At 39.5% G+C, this 23,401-nt stretch overlaps 1 protein-coding gene across 2 annotated transcripts in view; it reads left to right on the forward strand.

Moving 5' to 3' along the window:
- ramp1 (receptor activity modifying protein 1) overlaps positions 1 to 19,086 on the forward strand; it is a 25,326-nt gene extending 6,240 nt beyond the window's left edge. For both annotated transcript variants that reach the window (XM_088414637.1, XM_088414638.1), the window contains exons 3-4: positions 9,798 to 9,933; positions 17,547 to 19,086. In XM_088414637.1, coding sequence (XP_088270763.1) covers positions 9,798 to 9,933; positions 17,547 to 17,802 — 392 coding nt within the window. In that variant the 3' untranslated portion in view covers positions 17,803 to 19,086. The remainder of the gene's footprint in view (positions 1 to 9,797; positions 9,934 to 17,546) is intronic.
- Positions 19,087 to 23,401: the final 4,315 nt, after the last annotated feature.

The following is a 23,401-nucleotide window of genomic DNA, read 5'->3' on the forward strand; positions in this document are numbered from 1 at the left end:
CCTCTTGTGAGTCATTTGCATCTTCTCACCTTGCTAGTTTACTAGTCTAGCATAGGGGGACCAAAAGTTCCATTTCCAAAAGTTTCGAGCCTTGTGTCCCGATTCTTGACGAATTTCGCTCCTAGCGTAACCAGATGTCCCATTTACACCGGTCACATCCCAATGTGCGATTTTTTTTTTTTTTTTTTTTTTTTTAATTGATTCCAGTCAGACAGCCAATTGTTTGAGCCATGTGTATCATACCGAGTCACGTTGTTTTTCCAGATTTTTTTTTTTCTTAATCTTTGTTTATATTTATTAGACTTTGTTTATTTACTATTTTGGTCATAACATGTGCCTTTTTTATGAGACAGTGACTTTCTTACTTTGAACTTTTATATATAGTGGACTTTGTTCATGTATGGATGGAGGAAAACATTGGTTTAGGACTTCTCCCTGCTTCCTTGCACTTGGGTGCCACTTAGTCCTCTTCCAAAGATTGCGCAATTCCTCTTGAGGCTGAACCCATCGATTGACACTCTCACTTGTCCTTGCAAAGCATTTAGAAAGCCTGATCCATGCTCCAGAGTGCATCTGTGAAAAAAATAAAGGATCCCTTTCACAAGAGCACCCGTCAACAGCTTGACCATTTTAGAAGCAATTGCATACCTTTACTTAAGACATTTTTAATGCTATTCTTACTGTTCCCGGTGATGCGGATGTCACGGGTGCTTGTGTTTTCCTCAACATTGACGGCAACATACACGAGTGGCAGTTTTAAACAAAACGCAGAGCCAAAGAATATGGATCTGCATAAGGGATTGTCCTTGTGTGTAGAACATTTGAAATATTCATGAAATTCTGAATATTCTGACAGACAGGAAGCAACAAAGCACATTTCCCTATTTGATTGACATCGGCTCATCATAAAAGAGTTTGAAAGTGTTCCCTTTTTAGTTACTAACTAGTTATTCCCCTAGTCAAAACTTCTACATAATACCAGGGCAAATATGTTTCTTTTTTACCTCTATAGCAGCTTATCCTCACAGGGTTCACTGGCTTGCAGGTGCCCATCCCAGCTGTCTTCAGGCAGTGGATGAAGGACACGATGAACTTGTTGCCAGGCAATCGCAAGGCAAACAGGGACGAGCAACCATTCACAATCCAAAAAGTCCTGAGATTTGAAAATTAGCCCTAATATATCTCGATGTCACAGAGATTTTGTAACAGCTACACTGACTGTACAATTCTGGCACTCGAAACTGTTTTCTGGTGCCGGTCGCCAGCGTCTTTTAATTTCCACTAGTCTAGCGAGAGTCCTCATAATGCTCAAGCAATGATATTGCGGGGAAAAAACGACCACCGTACACAATCGCCGTTAGCTGAACGGTGGTTAGCATTGCTACTATCACGTAAACCCACTTAAGACAGTGCTAAGTCTGTGTATTTTTTTGCAAAGCTTTGCGCCGTGAAGCACACGCCAACAGTGCGGAAGCGATTGCTGAAGGCAGGCGTACAGATCCATTTAGCGATGGTTTGCCTAGCTCACTTTCAAAGACATATGATGTTTTCCGGAAGCGCTTTACGGGGGCTTGATGTAAAAAAAAAAAAAAAACTATGCATGCTTTCTACACAGTATCATGCTATACTGACATATTACCGACCTGCTATAGCCACTTGCATCTTCATGTCTTCCCAAAGTTTGACTTTCTTCCCTTTGTCAACATACACATCTTTAATATATTGTTGAGCTGATTCCCGAGCTAACAGCCTATCAAGAGTGATCAAATGTCATGACGGGCACCAATTTAACAGGCTGAATCTGACAAAAATGCCCTCTTACGTGACAAGTACTTTTTTTTTTAAAACAAAAACCAGTGGCGCATATCTGCCTGGACTCTTCCCAGCTTTTGATCTCAGATGGGTGTTTCCAGGCCCTAAAACAATGCGAGGGTAGTTTTTCTTTTTTTCCTCATGTGTATGGTGTCACATTGAAAATATCGGTAAAAGCAAAAAAACTTTTGCGTACATTGCCGCGTGTCGCCTCCAGTGTTTTTGACGCATTGTGCTTCTGGTCCTATTGTCATGTGCCTTTTCATCCTCACTAATTGTCGGCTATTACCTTGGAGTGCCGATAGCCCCGCCGGCTTTAACAACCTCCCGGTGATGGATGGGATCAACTTGACACATACACACACAAACACACACCTGCTAACTGTCAGCGTGTACTGTAGGCGTGTATTTTAGTGTGAGCGGGCCTAGCCAAGCTGCGTCAGTCAAGTGTGCCCTCATTTGGGCTGTGAAATGTGAAATATCGGAGGCAATAAAGACACGTACATAAAAGTTTAGTGCAGAATCCCTGAGGTGAATTTGAAGACCAGTTCAGGTGGTTCCTCCCACATTCTAACCATGGATTTCAGAATCGTTGAATTGTCCGTTCGGGGGGAATGTGAATACGGTAATGGTTTGTCTATATGCGCCCCGCGATTTGCTAGCTGGGGGTTGGTCCAGTTCACCTGTCACCTACCCACTGATAAGAAGATGAAAAAGGAATTTGAATATCATCCAACTAAGCATTTTGGTGGCGTTTGTGCTTTGTTGTTGTGTATCGTTCAAGACCGTAAAGCACATTTAAAATCCTTTGATTTTTTTTTTACTCAAAAATCAACTGCTTTTTAATCCGGACCTGTAATTTCAATTCCTTTCATCCATGTTCTCTTTCTCGTCTACATTTATTTGATAGACTCTGTTTTTATCATACAGGATTAGAACTCATGTCTGTGTCCAAGAATCATGGGAAAAATAATATCGGGCTGATCTAATGCAGTCGACTCGCCCGTCAGACCCAAAGCAAGCTGACCTTTCATGGCGGCATGTTTACAATGTTTTCAACGTGGTTTTTGCACCAGGTAAATTTTTAGCATTTTTAGCAAGCTTCTATCATTGACTAGTTTACAGATGATGATCTATCTGGATGGCATTTAACAGCAGCCAAATGAATAACACAGCCAGCAGTCATTTTACTCGAACTGTTTCATTCTTGCTTCTTGTTTTTCAAAGGATTGCATCCTCTTCTCCTTTCAAAGCAAAGCTGGTATACTGTAGAGCTCAATGAGAAATCACATGAACAGCAGTGCTGATATTTCTGTCCTGTCTGAACCTAGCTTAGCATAATATTGCTAAGCATATCAATAAAATACAGCATGCTGTAGTGTAATTAGAATAAAGTATCTACTCCTTGTGTATGCTTTTTTAAATCGGATCTTCCATTGATATCGCACCTAATAATATTTTGCGCCAAATGGTCTGTAAACTGAGGTAATATTTTCACAAAACAACATAGTTGGAGATTGTCATTGAGGTGCAATAAACTAAACAAACGTGTGAGCTTGCGCGATTAAAATTCAAATTGCATTTAAACCCATGAATCCTATTAGAACTGTTGCCCTGTATACTCAAACCGTGAAACTATCCACCCTAAAGCGATTGTCCTTTCTTGTCCGTCCTTATTTGCCGTGTTCAATTAAAGTGGCTGTAAATCACACTAAATCTGCGCAACGTCATCCATCTGATCTAACTCTCATCTGCACGCGCAGATGATGTCGACAGGAAAATGTTGATGGGATATTTGATGACTCGATCTGAATGGGAGACATTCATTCTAGTTACGTGATCTGTCCCAGCAGCCTGAAACCTCTTTACAGTCTGTTGCCTACTCGCGTAGCGTAGCACCACTACAGTCAACTCCGGAGTTATTTATAGCCTTTGCCATAATACTTGAATTATATAATCCCACAAAAAAAGCAACAACAGTGTGACATTAATCTACACATTCCTGCGCTTCTTTTAGGCTAGCCGTTTCCGTTGCATGTCACAGGCCGTTTGTTTGTGTCAAATCATCTTAACCCAGATAACACTGACTTATTCATGCATGCATCATCACATTTGCAGTTTGTTTTGGTAGCTGCCGAGCCACACAGTTTTTTTTTTTCTGCTCTCGGCATAAAATAGTCCCAACTAGGTCATTAATGGCTTTCACCGCTTCACTCGGTCACGGCGTATAATTGCCAGTGTAAAAATAGGCGAGGGAATATGTCAGGGTTCATTCACAAATTTTGGTTATTACAGCACAGCTTGTAAAAATGAAAATTGCGATCAAACAAGCTTGTAATAAATGAGTGAGCTGTGGATTTGTGCTCCTCTTAAATGTTTGCAGGAGATGATTTCTTAAGAGAGGAAAGACATGAATTGTTCAAGTTCTATTCCCCAAAAACTTTAAGCTTTCATATCGGCTTTGATATGTTTCAGACCGGAGTCAAGTCATTGTCAAGTCTCAGTTCTTTAGATTCCAAGTCAACCACAAAGCCAAGTCATGTTTTAAGTCCCTGAATATAATCCATTTTTAGTCTTAAATCCCTGTCCAAATTGAGTCTTAAGTTCCTGACCTGGAGTACGAGTCAAGTCTTAGGTCCTTGACTTGAGTCTCATGAGTCCCAAAAGAGTCAAGTCTCAAAAAAGAGCAACTTAAGACTCACTTGCGACAGGTTTTGCGGAACCCGTTTGAAAGTGGCTCTGGATCTCCACACCGCACGGGTCACAATTCATAGATGGAAAAACTCGGTCTGGGTGCCTTTTATGATGTAAATTAGCTTTCTGAGCAAAAAATCGATTGTGAATGTCACCTTGAATGGGTGGGCGGGCTTACCGGAGACACAACTATTTGTACAAAAGTCATCATTGTCACCTGGTTATTATAAAAACGTTCATATGGTATCATTACATGTCAGAAAAGAATAGGCATTTGCCGTCCTTTGTTAGACACAGCGTATATCATCCCATGTCCTTTGAGAAAATAAATCTTTGTGATCTAGTGGTTGTAGCCACGCTTTCATTCTGATGAAATAGTACAGCAAAGCAAATCTTGCATGGCGCGATAATGCTCGCTTCTTTTGTTGGCGAGGTGCAGAGTCCAAACAGAAAGCCGCAATCTTTTCGTATTCAAGTCTCCTTGTTATCTAACATTGTGAAGGCAACACACGGCGCCCGCATGAGCAGCAGTTTACTAACAGACGTTTGCATGGCAAGATACTGCCGCTAATTAACTGCTGCCCATTAAACAGCCTGTTAGTAGAAGGGGGAATGGTGCTTTGGACTGAGCGTAAGCCACACACTCTCACCAAGATTTAATTGCAATGGTATATTTGTTGTAATATTTACGGATGCGTGCGGCTGCCACTGTGGAGTAAACTCATTAAGACGTACCAGCAAGTACTTTCAAACATTTTCAGATAAGCATTCAAACGTATTTGCATGTATACCCAAAATGTACTTGTATTCTAAATGCTAAGAACACAGTACTTTTTCCCCATAATGCAATAGGGTGTTGATGCTCATACTCTGTGGAATTACGGAGGAAAATGTTGTTAGCATTTAGTTTACCATTTAGCATTTAGTTTACAAGTATGTTCAAATGTATTTGCAAGTACATTCAAGCAACTTTGAAAATGCGTTTGTTTTTCAAATATGCATTCCAACGGACTTGCAGGCAAAATGCTAAAAAAAAAAAAAAAAGTTCCCATTCTGCTGCAAGAAGTTGATATTCATGCCCTATAGTAAGTTGGGGAATGTATTTTTTTCTTCTTTTTTGTAACCATTTAGCTTGCATGTATAAGTGTTGAAAAGGATTTGACAACATGTTCTCACAAAACATGTGCAACTGTGCTTGCAAGTACATGCAAACATAGTTTAAATATACAGTATTTGAATATGTAAGTATGTTTGAATGTATTTTCTAATACGTGCTGAACATCCACTCAAATATTTTCAAATGTACATGGAGTCTAAACCCGTAAATACGTTCAAATGTACTTGTGAGTATTATATTGCTAGCTCCTCGCTTCCATAGATACTTTGTGTACAAAACACGTGTACAAAACATACACAAATTAAGTTATATATATATATATATATATATATATATATATATATATATATATATATATATATATATATATATATATATATGATCCACATGTGGGACGCAAGACCTTTTCAAGGCCAAAGAGACAAACAGGATAATGAAGTCATTTTTACGTCCCTTTGAAGAAAATCTGTCCTTGATCCCGCTCCCCACTTAACAATGTCAACAACTCACAGATGTTATTATGAAGTCTGCCCTCTGGGTCTCCACTGTCTTATTAGATATCAGTGGAGGTATGTGTGCGCACGTGATTGACAGCTGCAGAGTTCCAAGTGAAATAGAAGGACGGCACATCTCTATTTCTCGCCTTCTCTCCTCTAATCCGTCAGACATTTGCGCGGCACATCTCTGGGAAATGAGAAACTGTGCCTGCCTCATTTCAGCTCATTTGACTGCAGTCAACCTTCTGACCTGACTTGAGTTGACTTTGGCCCGTCACGTAATTATTAGCCTATGCCGTTTGCCGTTTTCCAAAGCCTTTGACTGGTACCTATTTAATGTATTTTTAAATACGTTTGAACATTTTTGCAAATGCTTTCAAACGTATTGATAAGTTAAAAGCTAAAAACATAGCGTTTATTTATCGTAATACCACGGGGTATTATAAAAACAAATGTTATGTTTTTAGCATTTATCCAAGTATATTCAATTGTATTTCTAAATAGTTTCTAATGCATTTTCCGATAAATTTCATTGAAAGGTACTTGTAACTGAAATTTTAAAAACATAGAATTTTTCCCCCCATAATACTGCTGGGTATTATAGGAACAAATGTTATATGTTCAGCATTACCCGACAAGTACGTGCAGATGTTCATGCAAATATGTTAGAATGTACTCACGCTAAATATAAACATTCTTGACTAGCAATTTACTTCCAACGTATTTACAGGTATTTATTTACATTCAAACATGTGCAAGTACATTCAGACATATTTTCAAATACGTTCAAATGTACCCTGAATTTTGCATTATAAACTGCAACTTTTTCTCTCATGATTTGAGTCCAGTGTGTGTGTGTTTTTTTTAATCGCCAAACGATGTATGTTGAATAAGATATACAGTATATATATATATATATATATATATATATATATATATATATATATATATATATATATATATATATATATATACTGTATATATAATTGTCAATTATTGTGCTTAATATTTTTTGATGAATGGATAATGGACCAATTCTACTAATGCCTTGTGGTATATTTTCACGCATTTTCAGCCAAATAAATTTCATATGTTGAGGAATAGAGTGAACAGCTGGTTGGAGATTTGCGGGATCATTACACTGAGAGATTTGTGACCTGGCTGTGAAGTTTATCTCTTCATATTAAACATAAGCATAATATTCCCCCCGAATACCATTAAATGGAGCTGATTATATTGGAATAGCCTGCGGAACTGAAGGCAATTATTTTCCTTTCCTTTCTTTGCTTTCGCTGCAAACTCACTTGAGGTACATTCAAATTCAAGTTGATTTTATTTGCTGCAAACACTCAATTTAACGCTTGGCTCATCATCCTCGCTGCTCTGGAATGTTTTTAGTTTCACCTGTTGTTGGTTTTCCTATGTGTACACCAGCCTGTTCACCTCCCAGTTTAGCCGATCAAAGCCAGGAGGCGGAGCTCAAAGAAGCAAAGGCTTCCCAGCGTTATTTGTCAAAAAAGCGACCAGAAACACATCTTTTGACTTCTTGTTTGGGACTTGACTCAGACTCCTTGGCATTTGAGTCAGATTCAGCCGTAAGACTTGCAAAAAATCATTTGCGCCTCGGGTGAGGCTAACTATGTTTCTTCAGAAAAAAATCCAGTCCTTTTCTTTCATTGATGTTAGCCAAAGCATAGTTATAAAATTAGCTTTTAGTAAATATCAAGAACTGACGCTAGGCACTGTGTCTGAAAAAGAGAGAAACAACCTGCAGATTCTATATGAAGACAATTTCGGATACATATGACATGTCAAACTCATATCTTGATTTTTCAGATTGTTTGCATTGTTTTTCAGCACACACATTCGGTTAAGCAAAGGATTCCATGCCATTGCAGAAAGCTTTTGAACATGATGAAACTTCTCTCATTTCTGGTTGTGAAAAGAATATTTATCCGTCTTAAGTTTCACTCTTGACCTCATTTGACTCAGGCTTGACTTGGACTCGTACCTTTGTGACTCAGACTTAACTTGGAGTCCATAAATGCGGACTTATACTTACTACTAATACCTCAGAAGACTCTGGAACCTCCTCAGAGTCTGAGATACAGACAGCAAATGAACAGCACCGCTCTGATTTAATCATACCAACGCAAACCAACAAAAGATTTCTGAGACTCAACTAATTGTGTGCAAGCAATTAAAGTCAATCATCCTTGAAGTGCTGATTTCTCTGTTAAAGAGATATTTTACATTTATGCTCAATGGGTGGCCAATCAGAACTTGTTCATGCTGTAAAATGGATGTCTAGAGGATGTCTGACTCAGAATAGAAATAAAACATTCGTTGTCATGAAACACTCATCAGGGCTCAGCAAGTTTTTTCAAGAGACAACTGTGTGGGTTTTAAAGCATGCATAAAACTGGGCAAGTGTACAAAGTCTAACGTGGACTGTGGTGAGAACAACACATTTGCATGCTCATCTATGAGCAGCCACTAAAAACTGTTTGAAAGTCAAAACTGTGGGCGTCGTGCTGCCGTATTGAATAATAACAGAGGTGGTCCAACACAAGTTAGATGAAAAGCCAGAAATTGAGATTTCCTTCTCGATGAATCATCACTTATAAAAATGACGTCGGTGAGAGCAAAAATAGCTGCACTTTATTTGCGTGCATATAGCTGGAGGCATATTTATTCTTGTATGAAAAAAAAAAGTGATTATTTGATGCCAAAGTACTTGTGGAAGGAGTCACCAACCTCAAAGATCCATGATTGACGGTAGATGCCATCATTCATAAAGTTACACTATATAGTAGTGTTGTAGTAGAGACCACTCCAACTGAAACCAAGACATAATCGAGATTAGAAGGTATCCAGACTGAGACAAGAGCAAAACCTTTGGAGGTAGAGACATAGACAAGACATTTGGAGGCTGAGAGCAAGACAAGAGCAAGAACTTTAGAGAACGAGAACAAGATCTTTTGAAGCGTTGGAGCAAGGCAAGGACAAGACTTTTGGAGGTCAAGACCAAAACAAGACCAAGACTTTTGGGATCGAGAGAAGACCTAGAATCTTGGAGGGAGAGACAAATACCGGACAACGACCCTTACCGGTCAACACTAAGACGAGACCAAGATATTTTGGGATCTTGGCAGTTGCAAATGAAAAATTAAAAATATGGGAACGGTTTAGCAATTTCTTTGACTTGTTTATTAACGGTTATGTCCAGCTCATCTGTCGGTTGTTGTTTTTTTTTTTTTTCTGTTGTTTTTCTTGTTGTTTTTTTTCACATTCACAGTTTGAACAACTTCATTTGTCAGCTATCAGACCATGGAAGGTGAATTTTTGTGGGAATACCGTCACATGCTCATTTCGAGTCTGATGACGCAATTGTTGAAGCTAATTGTGGGCCGGGCCAATATTATTGAAGTAATCATTAAATTCATCCATTATATCATTTATGCTTTTGATAGTTTGATCATTTTTTTATTACATTAAATGCAGTAGTCATAGTTGTTGGTACTCTTTTTGAAACTGCATTCATAGCACCCAGGCCTTTAATATTATCCTTATTCCTTAATAATGATCAAGGACAATAAATATATTTTTGTACTATATTTATATTTTAGTCTGCTTATTTCATGCTATTGTCTTTCTTTCATTTACATCCCCAACAGTGACTCAGTGCACGTGCGCACTGGGCTGCGGACCCCACTACGAATATGCCATTGAGGAGTTCTGCTTGGCCAAATTCCGACTGGACATGCAAGAGCTGGACCAGGGACACTGGTGCAGCTGGGAAGACACCATTGAGTGAGTCCTGCAAAGCAAACATTCACATGTAAACAAACAATCGCAACATTTGCATGGGACTTCCTCTTTTCTTGGTTGGGAAGGCGACATTGGCTTTCTTTCTAAAAGTCTGACTGGATAAGAGACTTATATCAAACCAGGCCAATATCGGTCTTAGTTGTCAAAGCGTATCAAGCGTGGACCCCTTGGACATTGTCGGGTGGTCCACTTGTGCTATAAATAGCACATTTCCTTCTCAGTGGTTCAAGATGTTTGTCCGCTATGCCCCAAGCACATATGCTTAAAGGTCAGCGTCAGGAGGGAATCTGTCTTTAAATTATTGATGCTCCCCCACCTGCCGGCTCAAGTAAATCTGACTGTAAAGGCATTTTTTTGGGGTGGTGCTATTTGACTTGTGTGGGTTCAGCCAAAGTGCAAACACACATTGGAAATGTCAAGCATGCTCTGGATTCAGACGAGTTCACGTGTTGTTTCAAAAGCACTGATAGACTAGAGCCGCGGTTCTCAAATGGGGGGACCGGTACCCCAGGGGGATGTGAAGGCTCTTCAAGCGTAAGATTTTAACAGGCTTTCTGCTAGTAGCAACAAATCCAATTGAATGCTCTTTGATGATAGTAACAGCATATTTATAAAGTGCGACGGTTTAACGAGCGACAACTAATCAATATCAAATTCAGCAATCATTTTTTTAATACTCAGTTATTTAAATACTTTTGTGATTTCTTCAAATGCTCGGAATTTGTGCTCATCAACAGTAAGTTGATATTTTATTGTCCTTGAACGTAGACTAATGATCTGAAATTAAACGTGTTGAAATGGTTTTGTGTAAACAGTTTAAACAAATTTCGACATCAATATAAATTCTACCAAGGAGCACCACTGATGTTAATTGACTTCAATAATGTGTTTTTTCTTTGTTTTTTGTAAATATGAATCGGTGGAAACAAGTTTAGGGGAGGGGACATCATCATGATCACAATGCTCAAAATTGGCTTGCAATTTCACTCTTTTTAATGCTTAGCATTAAGAATGAAAGTCAGATACAGTAATTGAGATGAAATTGAGAATCCTGACTCTTGCTTTCTGATTTTAAAGTGAGGTTTCTGAGAAGCAACAGAATTCCCAATTTAAACTCTCACTTGAAAATGATGACATCAGAATTCCTCAGAATGATGTCGTTGTTCTCTGACTTTATTCTCAGAATTCTGACTTTAAAGCCATTGCTACTCCGAAGCGCTGTACATGTGGTAAAATCGGTTGGTCGCGCCGCCTGGGAAGTTCGAAAAACAGGACAAGACCCCTAGCTTAACACACAAATGGGCATATCGATATGCATGAAAGGTTTATGGGATCAGATCGGTTCAACACTATGCATGTCCTGCACTAGTTTGCTTCAACTCACACAGCAAAGACCAAAAACCCGATATTATAATATCAAACCAATATGGTCATAACTCTTAAACACCGTCAACTTTACATCTGCATTCCTCCTTTACGCCTTTTCTGGGTCACCGTGGATAGCGCTATACATTATTCACAGCATATGCGTAATCCACAACGTGTGTGTAGCACATGGCACAGGGCTTCTTTTGTTGTACTCTAAAAAGAGAATTGAAGAAGAGCTGACATCTTGACTGAGCAAGTCCAAAGACTTTGTCCTTCTACTCGTTCCTCCCGAGACACACTGCTCACATCCTCTTGGCCCAGAGGTTTGGGTGACTGCTACTTTGTACTTTCTAATCAAAAGCAGGTATCCTCAACACATAATGAGAGTTGCGCCCCACTGCAAATAAAAGACTTTATACTTTAATCATAGTTTTTGCTCTCATTAGCTTGTGTAAGTCTGCCTAACGTGCGTATTTTTAGATTCATACCTGCATCCATCATGACTCAAGCAGCGGCAGGGGAGCATGCAATTAGAGAAGGCCAGGGAGATACAGTAGCATGGCCTCTCTGTTATTTTCAAAGTCAATACGGGGCTGTGTTGTCTTCCGCCTGCAATAGAGAACTTGAGACGCGAAGGCGTCAGACTGCGGCAGGGGGTCGGTTAATGAAGCCGTTGGAAAATTCTTTACGTGCGTCAGATTCTGTGAGTCCTTTTCTCGATGGAGGAATGGTGAAGCCGGAGCAATGCTGCGGTTCATTGAACAAAAAAACTAAACAAAAACCTCGTAGGAAAATATAAACCATGGAATTCGCCCAGGAAAAGTCTGAAAATTCAAGACTCTTGAGACCAATCTCGACAACCGGAACCTTAAACATGTTAAAAATATTAACATTAAAAAGCCAAAGCCTTTTTTTTTCTAAAAAAATCGTACAAGTCTTAAAACTTCCTTCTGCATTTCTCACCAATCGCAGTAATACTAACGCAGTCTTGAGGGTTCTCGATCGAAAATTCCAAGCCCGCCCTCACCAAAATCGAGAAGACTGTGATTCCAAGACGAGACCTTCAAAAAGTTGATCCGAGAACGGTCTTCAGACCAAGACAGATCTTAAGAACTATAACACTGAATTAGTTCAAAAACATCCAAGATTGTAGACTCCTGAAAATGTAATCCTATCATTGTGACAAATCCTCTCTTTAACCACCTTAGACCAGAGGATAAATGTATAGAAAAAAGGTTATGATTTAAAATAATCAGCCGGTTGACGTCCTGCATTTCTCACTGATTGCAGTAATGAAGGCCTGATCTTGATCAAAAATCCACCCTCTCCAAGACTAAAACAAGACCGTGTAAAAATGCCTTTGTTTCTGAGACGAGACCCTCAAAAAGTGGTCTCAAGAACCAAGACCGATCTCATCAATTATCACACTACGAAATACGTACGTTCAAAACATTTAAGACTGTAGACATCCAAAAATCCCTTCGATTCCAAGCATCCGAGCATCAAAAGGTGTTTTTAAGAACGGTCTTGAGACCAAGAACTATCTTGATAATTACAACACAACTAAATGAGTTAAAAACAAAGCAGTTACTCAAAAAACAAATGTCATAAGATTTAATGGTCAGACTTTCGACGTCCTTGGTCGGGAACAAAAAAAAAACGGTCAGACTCATTTTGTGCGAATCTTAGATGAATGCAGAGAATTCAAATTAAAATGATGACATTATTAATGCGTCTCATTCAATTACCACTGCAGGCAACTGGAAGCCAAATGTTGGAATGAATTGTTTCATCCTGACGGGCATAACTTGATTGCCCCTCCAAAAGATCTTTCACAGCCGGAGTCCGTCTCTATTTAATGACCCCGGCAATTATGCAGTTGGAGCTGGAATAATGACAAATTAACCGAGTAGTGTGCAAACTAAGAAAAGTTCTGAAAGTCATGGCCTTATACGTAATAATGTGTGTGACCTTCGGAGAAAATTTTCTTCTGGGCCTCGTGATTCCGAAAAGGATGGAGTTTTCATTTCCCAAAGGTTTATGTGATAAATGTTTCCAAATGGCATATTAGCTCTCAAGCTGCCTTTATTTGGAACATTTGAAACTGTAATCGCTTCCCTCAGTCCCTCACTTGGATGCAGCAGTAATGAAGAAAAAAAAACATTTCAGACAGTATACGTAGATTCCGTTCAAGATTTGAAACAATATGCCATTAAATAGAAGCCAAGACAACTTGATTTTTTTAATAATTTTTGGAGAAATACTAGATAAGATTCTTCTTCACACTCTTTTCCAACACGTGCATTATTCTCAACTAAAATGTGTATTGATGAGATTTTCTTTTCATTGTGTCTGTCTTTATGAAAATTTTATTCATATATTGTTACAGGCCAAAATGAGGGGACCACTTGAGGAAAATCCAAATTTTACAGGAAAGAAAAAAGGACGAAAACAACGAAGCAGTGTGTGTTTTTTCCATGCTATTTTCTACAAAATTCACAATTTAAAGTGTGAAATGCAAAATAAGAATAATGTTGTTTTGTTATTGCATTACTAAGCATTAAATTATATGCGCAGGAACTTTGTTAAAATTTCAAGGAAGTCATTTCATTTATACTCCCATTTGAGAACCAACAACTCACTGTCCAGTCATGCAGACACAAAGAAGAACAGACGAATCTATTGCAGGGTTGTCCAAAGCTTTTTGTTTGAGGATCACAAATGGAAAAATGGAAGGGTTCAAAGGTCAGTTTCAAAATGTTCATCTTGAATTTATTCAACATGCTGAAAGCAAGCAAGCAATTCAAATGTTTTTTTTCTCATTAATTGAATGAAGCGCCGCAAAATGGCTTTCGCAATGTCCCACGCGACTCGCTCCGCACCTTCTCCGAACAGCAGCTGACTTCCAGTTCCACATTCAAAGCCAATACAAGAGCAGGCTGTAGCAAGACGTCAATTTTCAACCGTTACTTTATGATCAATAATGTGATATGCTCATAAATCAAGCCGACATTATTTCTAAAGTGGACTGCTGTTTGTTCAGCTTTGTTTCAAAAAGAAATGGTGTTTTATCGCTTAATAATATAAATGTAATTTGACAAATTAGTATTTATTTATATTTATGCGTATTTGGAGGAGTTCTACAGTGTATGAACGTTTTCATTTTCTTTTTTTTATTGCCCTTACAGGCCATGGCATGCCATTTTTAGTTTATGCCTTGGGCTGCTGTTACATGAGTGGTGGGTTGCAAATGGCCCCCGGACCACAGTTTGGACACCACTTTTTAGACTGCTTTAGATGAGCTAGTAATACGCTAGTTATGTAGAAAGAGAATATTCCTGTGAGTATTGGATTCCTGTGAGTATTGGAGTATTTAGAATGGATATAGGAATGAAATTGGAATCGGAAATTGGAGTACTGTACTTTGAATTTAATTTTGTACTGATTTTTCTGAGATTAGTTTGTTTTGCCTGAGTCAGTCTGCCCGCTGATGAGTTCCCTCGTTTTATTTTTCATCGCTTCATCGTCGTCTCGACGGGTTCGAGGTGCACGCCGTAAGTGGCTATAAAAGTCTGGTCCATGATAGTCCACTTTTTATGAATGTGCTTTCTGCTCCGATTGATCTTAGCTTAGCTACTGTGGTCCGCATATTGACTTTGCGTCATTTTCTTTGCAAGCGATACGAAATTGTTACGATGAATTTCATTTCAACTTCCGGGCGTTATCTGAATCCGAAAAGAGAGGCTTACTCTGATTTCAGATCAGATTCGAAGAGATAAACACGAGCACCCAAAACATTCCATGAAATCATCTAGAGGCAAATATTTCCGCTTTATGATTAATCATAATTACAGCTGCATTTGTTCCCTTTGGCCTTGCCTTAGTTTTTTTTTGTTTGTTTGTTTTGTTTTGATACTCAAGGCTCTTAGTTTAAAAATAGCTCACTTTCTTGCCCTTACAAGCGTTTTTTTTTCTTCTTCTTCTCTGCGTTTCAGGCGGTTGGTTAAGTCATCCATGCTTGCCTGTCAGCTGTCGTGTAATAAATTGAAAAAGTCTTTTGTGTCTCGGCTCGAGCAAAATTGCGCACTCAGTAGTGTGTAAAGCCGAGCGTCTTCAATTTTGTGACGCGCTCCAATTTAGCGTCTCATTAGACATCAAATTGCAAATGGCTTCTTGCCGCTTTTCGCAGCTCTAACGCACTCAATATTTTCACACCTTTTATGAGAATTTTCCAAACGCCGGATTAGCCTTGAAAGTGCGCATGGAAGGTTAGATGTGATGTGCAGAAACTCAAACGCCTTTTTGTTGTTGCTTCCATTTTTCATGAGCTCATCTCAAAGACCTATGACTTACGACCTTTTCTCATGTTCGGGGGCGGCAGAAGATGCTGCAACGGTCCCCTCCCCCCAAAGCCTTTGTTTTCCTTTCAGCCGTGAAAGCCATTTTTCATATCAAGTTTCAAAATCCTTCCGCTCGGCGTACGGCGATTACGTTTCAATTGTTCAGTGCAACGCTTCGTCGTTTTTTTTTTTTTCTTCAGGGACGAGTTGAAATGACAAGTCATCAATCTAGCAATCTCATCGTCTTGCCATTCAAAACAAAAGCTACTACTTCTCGTTAAATTATGTTATGTTATATATTATGTTATGTGCTTAAGTTCAAACAAAAGTTTGACTTTTTTTTTTTAAGTCGTCGGTTGAAAATAACTCATACGTCCCCTCATGACCCTGACGCCCAAGTATTTTTGTGTGTCTCTACATTCATAGTATAATGCGTGTCATTTATTATGCTATTATTAGTTCACTGTTGACAGGGTGCAATTGCCGTATCGTTGGCATGACAAATAATATTATGGCGTTAAAGCAGCCGCGTGTGTGTGTGTATTTGCATATGATTATGATAAGTAGATGCATGTCTGAAGGATGCATTTGTTAAATTAAAAATGTATATTCTTTGTTATTGTTATAATGCTCTCAATGACAAATGGGAGGGTGGGATGTGTTTGTGTGTTTGTTTATTGAATATACCAAGGAAGAGAAAACACACACACACACACACACACACACACATATATATATATATATATATATATATATATATATATATATATATATATATATATATATATATATATATATATATAATACTGAAAATTAATTTCTACATTCTAGATCCAGATGGTGCGGGATCAAAGACATGGAGAGGAGTCTGGAAGGGATTGCTTGACAAATATTGATGAGCTTAGATGTAGACCTATATAATGAATGTTTGTTTTTTTTAAGAATGCGTGCAATGCTTATTTATAGCTTTGTGTTATCCCCCGTTTCCTAAATATTTCTGATGAGTGCTCAGTCCCAGCAAAGAAAAAGACTAATGACGTTAAGGAAGTTGTACGGTGAAACAATGCGGACATCCTGGGCAGCGCCGCCGCCGTCTGCCCGTCATCTTCTCCCATCACAACAGCATGACGGCAGCTTTTTTCGCCTCCTGTTTGCCTCCACCACCGACAGTTTGATTATGCCCGTCAGGTCGTCCAGAAAATCAACGAGCTGTTCCACATTCACCCCGCTGTTCCAATTAGCGCGTCGGTCCACAATAGCCATTCGCAGGACGTCCGAAAATATCCGCCTGTCCTCGCCAACCTTCGCCAAAGACGAAAACATGGAGCGATCCCAACATAGTTCAGTATTTGGGGTCATTCGTTGCCGTTGAAAGCTTTTCTGAACGAAAGCAAATAAATCTTGTGATGAAAGTGTTTTTATCCCCCCCCCCCAAAAAAATTGCATGATTCCATATTTACAGGCGCAAGGATAAAAAATATTGGTTTGAATAAGTTCAGCAAAAAATACATAGATAAATATAACTGTTTTAAATTGTATACGTTTTCATTGCAGTAGCTTTCATCTTAAAACCACGAGCGCCATCTAGAGGAATGAAGGAATATGACAAGTACTTCACGAGGCTTCATTTTCCCATAACTACCTGATTTAAATTACATATGACTTATGTGATCTAGGAGGGTTTTCAAATTTCTCTGCTGCTAAATGATGCACGTGGACTTTATTTTTTTAACCAATCGGTGGCCTGAACCGTCGTGAGCGATCCATCTGGATCAAGCATCATCCATCGCACTGTCAGGCCGAGGCTTCCGATCAATTCCTTCAAGGATAAATCGATCGTCATTATAACGTTCATAAAGTTTTACTGATCGGCTGTCTCCGTTGCAGACTATACGGTGAGCTGACCAACTGCACCTTCCTGGTGGCGCTGAAGATGGACTGCTTCTGGCCCAACCTGCTTGTGGACGACTTCTTCATCCGCGTGCACAAGACCTACTTCCACAATTGCTCGCTGTCGGGACGGATGCTCAGGGACCCACCCAACCGCATCCTGGGCCCCTTCATCGCCATGCCCATTCTGGTCACCCTGCTCATGACCGCCCTGGTGGTGTGGAGGAGCAAGCGCAGCGAGGGCATTGTCTAGAGAAGCTCCTTTCTTCAAAACTCTTGTGCTGATGATGGGCAACAAAATCGAGCAGCTATTTATATGACTTTGAAAGCGCCTGTACTGAAGACCGCGATGCCACTTGGAAGCAGAAATGGACTTCAAGACCAGTATTTACCAACCACTATTAAGCCAGTGAACACATCGCTGGCATCGCAGGATCCTCGTTCCTCAATCATCACTTTTCAGGAGACCCCAAAAACGGCAGGCTCGGTTAACCATTGACATTGGAGCATCAATAGGCACGAGCCTGTTCCTACACAAACAGTGTGGGGTTTTTTTCTGAGCAAATCACAGGCCATTGTGTCATCAAACAAACCCAATTTAAAAAAGGTTCTCCATTTTTGTGTTTCTCTGAATGAATTATAAGTTAGGGCCAGTGAAGAAAAAAAATGCTCGGTAGGATTTTGTCTAGTTTAGTCTCAGAGTTGTCATGTGAGCTAACAAAAAAAAAAATCCTAAATATGAGGCCTGCAATCTGCTAACAGAGTGAGCGGGAGAAAGAGACGAGAGGCAAAATCCATCTCACTGTCTCGCCATTGAGTTCTCTTTGTTTGTTTAATGCCAATCAGATGAATGCGACCTGGCCATTCAGACCGAAGTTGGAAAAGATCTGACACGTATCGGATTTAGCACCACAACCAAGTGGCCTGGGTCACATTTGACAAATTTGTGTTATTCACACTGCCACCAAAAGATAAGATACAGGTCAGAAAGGAGCAAAAAAAATCTGAATTGCATCACTTCGGGCTGCGGCCTTTGAGTCATCGTCAACCTCCTTTCAAGCGTCCAACTGAATGATAGTCTGTGATATTTAATGAATTGAAAGGAGAAGGCGCCATGTTGCAAAACACCAAAAGAATTGAAGCAACACATAAGTTAGCCAACGCGCGGCACCGCTAAGCGCTGCCAATGCCTAAAGCGCCGCTTTTATCTGACAGACCTGAGCTTCGTATTGATTTCGGAGCCGCCGGCGTGGTGGAGCGCACCGTGTGAACGCTTTCCTTCATTGATATTTTTGAATGCTCTCTTTCCTCTTCGGGTTCATTGAGCTGTAACCTGCCTGTCAGCAAAAAACACACACACACAAGGCACCCACTCCTCCCCGACATGCTCCCACTTTGTACTATGTGCCAAAAGCTACAAGGCGCCGTTTGCAGTACAAAGAATGTCTGCTAACTTTTATTCAAATGATTGCGAAAATGTGAACATATCAGAAAGAAAATCTTGAATAAAATCTTTTATTGGTGTGTCGTGACTGAATATTTAGTTTTTTTGAAATTGATAAAAATAATAGAAACGTTTGTTAGCGGCTACTGGATTGCAGCAGTCATTAACCATCTTCTATGACAGCTCTTCAAACTAAAATGGTTGACTTCCTTTTCAATTTCAAGCTGGGGTCCTTGAAACCTTTTGGTGTGTCTTGTTTCTCTGACTATAAATAAGATTATGAACAAAGGAAAAAAGTAATATAAATTAACTTTCAACAACTGTTAATCATTTTTTACAGCGTTTATACGAGTTATGGCTTAGTCTAAAACTGAAAAAAATAACCAAGTGCATCAAAGTGCCCCCGCTGGGGGCCCGCCCAACTATTTGAGAAGCACTGTCATAGATAAACATGTCTTCCAAATTTGTCCAGTGAGATGTTTAGTTAGACAGATGTCCAGGGATGATGATGATAAAAAAAAGAGCTGTGGAATCTACCAGAATGTTCAAAATGGCCAACTTCCTGTTTAGTTTTGGGCATAGGAGCATGAGACTTTTTTTTGGTAAGCCCCTTTTCTAATTGGCATGTTGGTGCTGTTTCATGTCGATTGGAGAACGTGATTTCCAGGGCTGCGCAAAAAATAAACAATGAGACCTGGAATCAGCCCAAAATGGCTGACTTCCTCTTTAGTTTCAGGCATAGGTCCATGAGACTTTTCGGTATACCCTTTTTATTATTGGCATGTTGGTGCAATTTCATGTCAATCAGAGAAAGTGATTTCCAGGGCTGTGGTAAAAAAAACAACGTAAGACCTGGAATCTGCCCAAAATGTCTGACTTCCTGTTCAATTTTGGGAATGGATCCATGAGACTTTTTGGTGTATCTTGTCATTGGCATGTCATTTAATTTTGTGTCAATCAGTGAGTCAGATGTTTAGGACTAGACTGATCCAAATAATAATAATTATCCAACAGAGTAAAAACTAGATTTAATGTTTTCAGTTAAATAAGTGTTGAGTTTTCAAGCATGTGCTTTCAGTTAAAATAATACCCGCAGTTACGTGCCCCCTCTTGACTTCGCTTCTGTGTGAATTATTTACACAAAAGCAAAGAAAATCATTAGCAGCACTGCAAAGTGGATATGTTTTTCGAAAAAGCGTACACCGTTGCGTCACCGTGCGATGCTTGACCTTGTGAGAGAAGTGTTTGCTGAAAAAAAAAAGGCTGCGGATTGCAGCGGATGCGAGCGTGGGCACCCGGCGCCTTCTTTTTGGCAAGGGAAGCCAAGTCAAATGTCACAAATCCCAGGCTTGCGCAATGCCCCGTTTTGTTTTGTAACAGATGGAGAACGCATACGTGTGGCTTCGCTGACGTTGGCGCCGAGTCGGAGATCAAGGCGGCCATCTTTACTGAGGTCTTCCGCCGTTTACGTCGCCGGTTGGCTTTGAATTGCGGATAGGGGATCGCTATGGCAACCTCAGGAAGGTTCAGCGGTTGACCGTCGCAACATCGCTAAGCGAGGCTTTGTGGACAAAGGATGGCACGGTGCTCGAGAGAATCAAGATCGATTCAGGAACAATTAGTCCTCAAATTTGCATTAGTTTGCTACATATTAACCAGAACTATTTACTTTCAAATTCAAAAATAAAAAACGTTTAAAATCTTTAGCCTTCTTGAGATTGTCACATGATGGTCTGTGACTCGTCTTTTTGTCAGGTAATGTTTCAGCTGATGTTTACATAGAGCTGTGACTCACCTGTCGGATTTTGACAGGAGGGTCACGCCCAGTGATCCCTCCAAACTGCGCGCGTGCGCAATTGCGCACTGCTCGCATGTTCTCAGCGCACAAGAAAAGCTATGCTACGCATAAAACAAAATGCAATATAAACATATTAAGTGATATCTAATATTAGACCTCATCCGATCTGATTAATTAGACCATTAATATTGTTTTCTGTACGATTTTGCATCGTGACAGTGACAAGTGTCCAGCCAATGATACGATACGTTTCACTCACACTATTCATCCAATCAAACGCATGGACAGAAACGTTCCTAGCTAGCAGTGCGGAATTACACATGCTAACCTCTTTTCTTTGCGAAACGAACGAGCAGCGACACATCCACTCATCCAGCGAAAGTAAAAAAAGAAATGCGCTTCTTTTAAGATGGAATGACTGTTGGGAGTATATGCAAGTAGAAGAACAAGCGGTGAAAGTGAGTGAGATTTTTTTTCTTTTTCACAACGTGGCTCGTTTTTTTGCAATGGGGACAAGTGCTATATACATCACACTGTCATCTCTAAAACACATATTGCTCAAGATATAAAAATAATATTAATGACACACGTGTTGAAAACAAACAAAAATAGTTGTGATTTGTTAAGCAACATTGTGCGGGTTGAGACTTCTGGCTGCTTGGTTTACTTGTATGCTAGCCCAGGTTCAAATACAAGAAATACAATTCTAAAAAGAATCCACAGGTATATCTTTGATTCAATAAAATAATAAATGTAATTCCATAGTAGTTCCAAAGCTCTTTAAACAAAAATACATTAAATAAAAGGCAAACATTACGGTGAAGAAACCGTGTTCTCATCTGCCCTTGTGATGCTGGCCTAAGGCTCTTAAAGGGCCAGTATTATGCACCTTTCCCTGTGCCTTAAAAGGGCAGTAACATAAATGCCCATTGGGCAGTGAGCCAAAACAACCCACAAACAAATAAATAACTTTCTAGCTCTTGGCCAATACAAAAAAATGAAATTTAAAGTAACTCTGTTAAGTGAAATGCTGTGAATTGGCTATGTGTATGTGTGTGCGTGTGTGTAAGTATCGGTGGCCGGTATCGCAGCCTTCCTTTTCAAAGAGTCAATACATGAAAATACGACTATTTTTTTTTTCATTGTAAATCTTTTGTGGTAGTGGTGTCAAATGGCATATTAATATCCGCCGATGTAAAATAAATGGAGGAAGGCGCAAGACGTGACAGCAAACATGATTTCTCTATGCTTATCCCCACTGGACGCCATAATGTAGTTGGCAGATGTGGACGCATGCTATTTTCCGGGTATGTGTGTCTCCTCCCATTCCCAGGCATCCCTGGTGGATTTCTGTCTTGTTTGCAATTTCCCCAGTGGAACTTGTGCTAAATGAGGTCTGAGCAAGAACCTTGCCAGATAACAAAAAAATAAAAAAGCTGATTATTACGATTAGTCTGTCAAATCGGCGAGTTTGAGTCCGGATGATGTGTCTCATCTAAAACCTTCCGTCACACTTCTCTCACGCTTTGCACTTGGATTTGTCTCAGGAGATTGTGGACACAACAGCCATGCCAAATATCTCTCAGTACTAAGCAACACTTGGAAATTAAAAAAAAAAAAAAAAAGCTACGGACAACATTTTCTACCAGTGACACAAAATTGGCTGCGGTGTGGGACGGACTTTTTATTTATTTATTTATTTTTATTTTAATGGCCATCAGTTATAACTGGCCGACCCAATTCTTTATGGCAGGGGTGTCTAACACATATTTATCGGGGGCCGCATCGTAGTTATAATTTTTGTCAGAGGGCCGATATAATTGTGAAATCAAATCAATTTTAGGTGTGTTTGTCACACTTCTAACTAGTTTTGAAATAAGAGCCCGGTAAAAACTGTTCAAAAGAGATATTGGGAACAAAAAATGTTTGTTATTTTTACCCCCAAATTTTTAAATGTTGAGGACAACTTGCAAATTTAGTATTTTAACCAAAAATTTGAAGTTTGCCCAGGATTCACGGGCCACATAAATTGATGTGGCGGGCCGGATCTGGTCCCCGGGCCTTGAGTTTGACATCTATGCTTTAAGGAGAGCCAAAACTGTTGAAATAATAATAAAAAAGAAAATAAAAAATAGAAAACAGTATAACTGAAGAAAAAAATGCAAATACACACACACACACACACACACACATATATATATATATATATATATATATATATATATATATATATATATATATATATATATATATATATATATTTAGCCAGCAACCTGACTCCGAGCAAGCTGCCACATTCTTACTTTTGATTCATCCATTCAAAGAGACAGCTTACCAGTCATACTTTTGGAAGAAGAAGAACAAAAGCGACTCCGGGCCCGCTTACACAACTAATCCTTGACCTTGTGTCATTAACCGAGGGGACATCGTCTCCCCGCAAGCTCCCAACCAATGAAATCACGCCTTTTCCTGTACAAGAGAAAAATCTGAGGCAAACATCTGAGGAAGTGAAGCTGGAGTGGACAGAAATGTGTCTGCCTTCATCAACATGGATGAAAACCGATGGAACAAAGCTCAAACCATTTGAAAAGTTGGGTCACTTGTGCCCCC

The sequence above is a fragment of the Hippichthys cyanospilos genome, chromosome 5 (genome assembly GCF_059441005.1).
Source record: "Hippichthys cyanospilos isolate Australia breed blue-spotted pipefish chromosome 5, RoL_Hcya_1.0, whole genome shotgun sequence".
Classification (NCBI taxonomy): Eukaryota; Metazoa; Chordata; class Actinopteri; order Syngnathiformes; family Syngnathidae; genus Hippichthys; species Hippichthys cyanospilos.